Source organism: Alternaria ventricosa (assembly GCF_023758065.1).
Source record: "Alternaria ventricosa strain BMP 2768 chromosome Unknown scaffold_15, whole genome shotgun sequence".
In the NCBI taxonomy this organism is placed as follows: Eukaryota; Fungi; Ascomycota; class Dothideomycetes; order Pleosporales; family Pleosporaceae; genus Alternaria; species Alternaria ventricosa.
In genome coordinates this window covers 683,628-686,657 of record NW_026055695.1, presented here as the reverse complement: position 1 = coordinate 686,657, position 3,030 = coordinate 683,628, and the positions used below count along the sequence as shown (strand labels likewise).

The 3,030-nt window shown below is 57.9% G+C and overlaps 1 protein-coding gene across 1 annotated transcript; it reads right to left on the bottom strand.

Annotated features, from left to right (window-relative positions):
- Nucleotides 1–447: 447 nt before the first annotated feature.
- On the bottom strand, nucleotides 448–1,665 carry J4E93_008133 (uncharacterized protein; the record flags this gene model as incomplete). Its single annotated transcript, XM_049346035.1, has 1 exon — nucleotides 448–1,665. The coding sequence occupies one exon, from the start codon at nucleotides 1,663–1,665 to the stop codon at nucleotides 448–450; it is 1,218 nt and encodes a 405-aa protein (XP_049196968.1).
- Between the last annotated feature and the right edge of the window lie 1,365 nt (nucleotides 1,666–3,030).

Sequence of the window (3,030 nt, the reverse complement as noted above, 5' to 3'; positions counted from 1 at the left end):
GATATCTCGGCTTCGATTTTGATCTATTCTAGTCGATAGCCGCGCCTTACAAACAAGGTCATTGTCGCCTGGGGGGGGATGGAAATATTTTGAACTATCCTAGGTGTTGTGGGCGAGATGAGGTGGAAGGGAGGGTATGATTGTAGGGGTTGTGTTGATTGAGTAGTGAAACTAAATGGGCTGAGCGGGATGGGGGGTTGTAGTGGAACGCTAAAAATGCCGGTACTAGAAGTCATGTCTTTCTTTTGTAGACAGACGAAACGAAGAGGAAGGAGATGGGCTATATAGTAATAACATAAGACATTCGGCATCATCGTGTCGCATTATCATGAAGAAGGGGATTTGACGGACCAAAAAAAGCAAAGACAAATTTGTTGGAATCAGGGAAGATGGAAAAGGAACGCTGGAATCATAACAAACAAACAAACAAACTTTGCGGTTCCCCGGCTATTGGGGTTGCGCGGCTCCGTCTTTTACCATTCGCTTCCGAAAGGCTTTGGCTTTGCTCGCTTGGTTCTTGCTCGCTTGTGCATCCAGATGACTTGCGGCGGTGAAGGCTTCGACGACGGCCATGGCGTTGGCCTCTTCTTCCTCGTTGAATGTGATGAGGTCGAGGAACTGGCGGAGGACAATGGAGCCGAGCTTGGCGTGGGCTTGCTCGACGTAGTCAGTGTTGACGGTGTCGGCGGATGTGCGCGCGAGGACGCTCCAGCCGTCGGGCTTGAGGGATGCTTGTCGTGCTAGCAGGCGCTCACTTGACGCCAACAGGATGAAGGCCCTTATTACCGCTTCCTTGTTTGTGATGTTGTTCTCGGGCGATACGTCGAGCACCTCTAGGAAGTCGTCGAGGGATGCGGTGCCGATGAATGTGTGGCGGTGCTTGTACTCCAAGTCCCGCTCTTGCTGGATAGCCGAGGTGGGCCCGGTCTTCTTTGGCAGCTTCTTGGGGGTTGATGGGTGGAGGGAGCGGGTGGTCGGGCTGTGGTGGCGGGGGTTCTGGTCCTGCGCGTTGGCGGCTTTGATGGGGAGGCCGAGGGAGATGCGGCGTTGGTGTGTGTTGGCGGGGCGCTGCGGCTTGGAGGTGTTGGCTTGGAGTTGGAGCAGGCCTTCGTTGGTCTTGGCTCGGAGGGGGAGGGACCGCGATGCCCGTTGCGCACTGGCGAGGCGTGATTCGATGGTGGGGGTGGAGGGTGTGCGGAGGTGGGAGGGGCGGCGCTTGGTGACGGATACAGCTTCCTCGCTGTCGCCTTTGAGGGACGGCGACTTGGCGAGGTCGTCGTAGGCAAAGTAGTCGGGCGGGCCGTCTTCCTTTATTCGATCCAGCGAGTAGAGGAGCGGCTCTTCGAAGAGGGTGGCGTCGGTGGAGAGGCCCAGGGCATCGGCCGGGTCAATCGCTCGTGTGCGCGGGCTGGCGCGGGGACTGGCAAACTTCAGGCCGTTGACCTCCGGCGGCATGACCCAGTGCTGGACGCCCTGCTGTTGTCGCATCTCGTGCTTGAGCTTGCCCTCGAGGGCGCTCTCCGTGTCGCTCGCCATGGAGAAGCGGCGCGAAGGTGATCGTGAAGGCGTGCCGGGCTGTTGTTGTGTGTCGTACCCCGCATTGCGCAAGGCGTTGAGGATGGAGCTGTCCCCGCGGTCGAGGTAGAGGAGGCCGGTTCTCCACATGGTCGTGGTCGTCGATGAGGGTTCCTGCTGTGTACGAGTAGCCGACGCAACAGTCACCCTCTAGAGTCTTGTCAGACGCGGACAGGGAGGCGCGATGTGCCGCTGCCCTAGCTTTAGTACTTGTTGACAGCATGCGGGTGATCGAGCTGGCCGGCGCTAGCACCCGCTTCACCGCCATTTTTCTCAATTTGGGACTCCGGTTGAAAAGTCTGTCGCTGCCGTGCCTCTTGCCCCGACGCGGTCTAATGCATGCATCACGATGCAGCAAGCCTTTTTTCACGTCGCGCCGCCCAATCACTTTCTTCCTGTCATCGACTTTCGTTGGGCGCTGATTTGCTGTGCAGCCTCAAACATTCCTACACCCTGTACCTGCATCCGATCAGCAGGTTTGAGTGTAGCGTACGTACCCCCAACCATCCCGTATCATCCCGGCAACGGACGAAAGCGTCGAGATCGTGTCCTGCGCGGCTGGCGTGATCGCGAAGCATTCGACGGCATGACGTGGTAGTGGAGTCGACGTGCTAGCTCCACTCCCGCAAGGCTGAATATATATCTCCAGAGCGTGGCATGGTCGAGATAGCCGCGGGTGGCATGCACGTTTTGCTGCACTGCCTGCAGCTGCCAGCGCAAAGGGTACTGTCGGCCGTCGGAGTGTGTTCGGACGTGTTGAGGTTCAACAGAAGGCGGGGCGGGGTAAACCGCGACGCTAACATCACGTTTGATCAACATTTCATGTTTCAAGGCGGATATCGGAGCGGAGAGAAGACGACCGAAGTCAGCAGAAGGTCCAGTCACGCGTGCAGCGAGGAGGGATGAGGGTGTGAACGCAGCGCATGTGCAGCCCGTGTGATAAGCAGAGGCAGTCTACTATCCAACCTCCCACCACATGGGGGCTACATCCTGCACATGAGAGTACATGCTGCACATGGGCAGAGCAGCTGGTGAACGGTACCAGGTTTTTCAGTGCAGTGTGCCAACCTCTCATCAGTGAGGGGTGCTAAAATCTGCTGGTGTAGTGTTGGTACAGTGGAGTCCAATCACTACTGGCGGGCTTCGCGCGATAAGACGACACGCACCGCACAACACCATCACTGTTCTCGGCCCTGGCTAGTGTACCTAACAATAAACCTTCTGGATTGTCTTCTGGCCTGTCCTGTTCGTCTCACAGGACTCGACCCCGCAGTGACACAGCTTCGGTTCGCTCGTTTCATGGCCAGCAGTTCGACACCCTGGCCCTCCCACCGTGAGGGTGCCACTATGAGGACGCCGCCATGAGGGTGCTGACAGCGCGCTCTGCACGAGCGATCAAAACACGTCCCTCTCCACTCCACCAATGCACGCAAACCCACCTCCCCACGCCCTCAC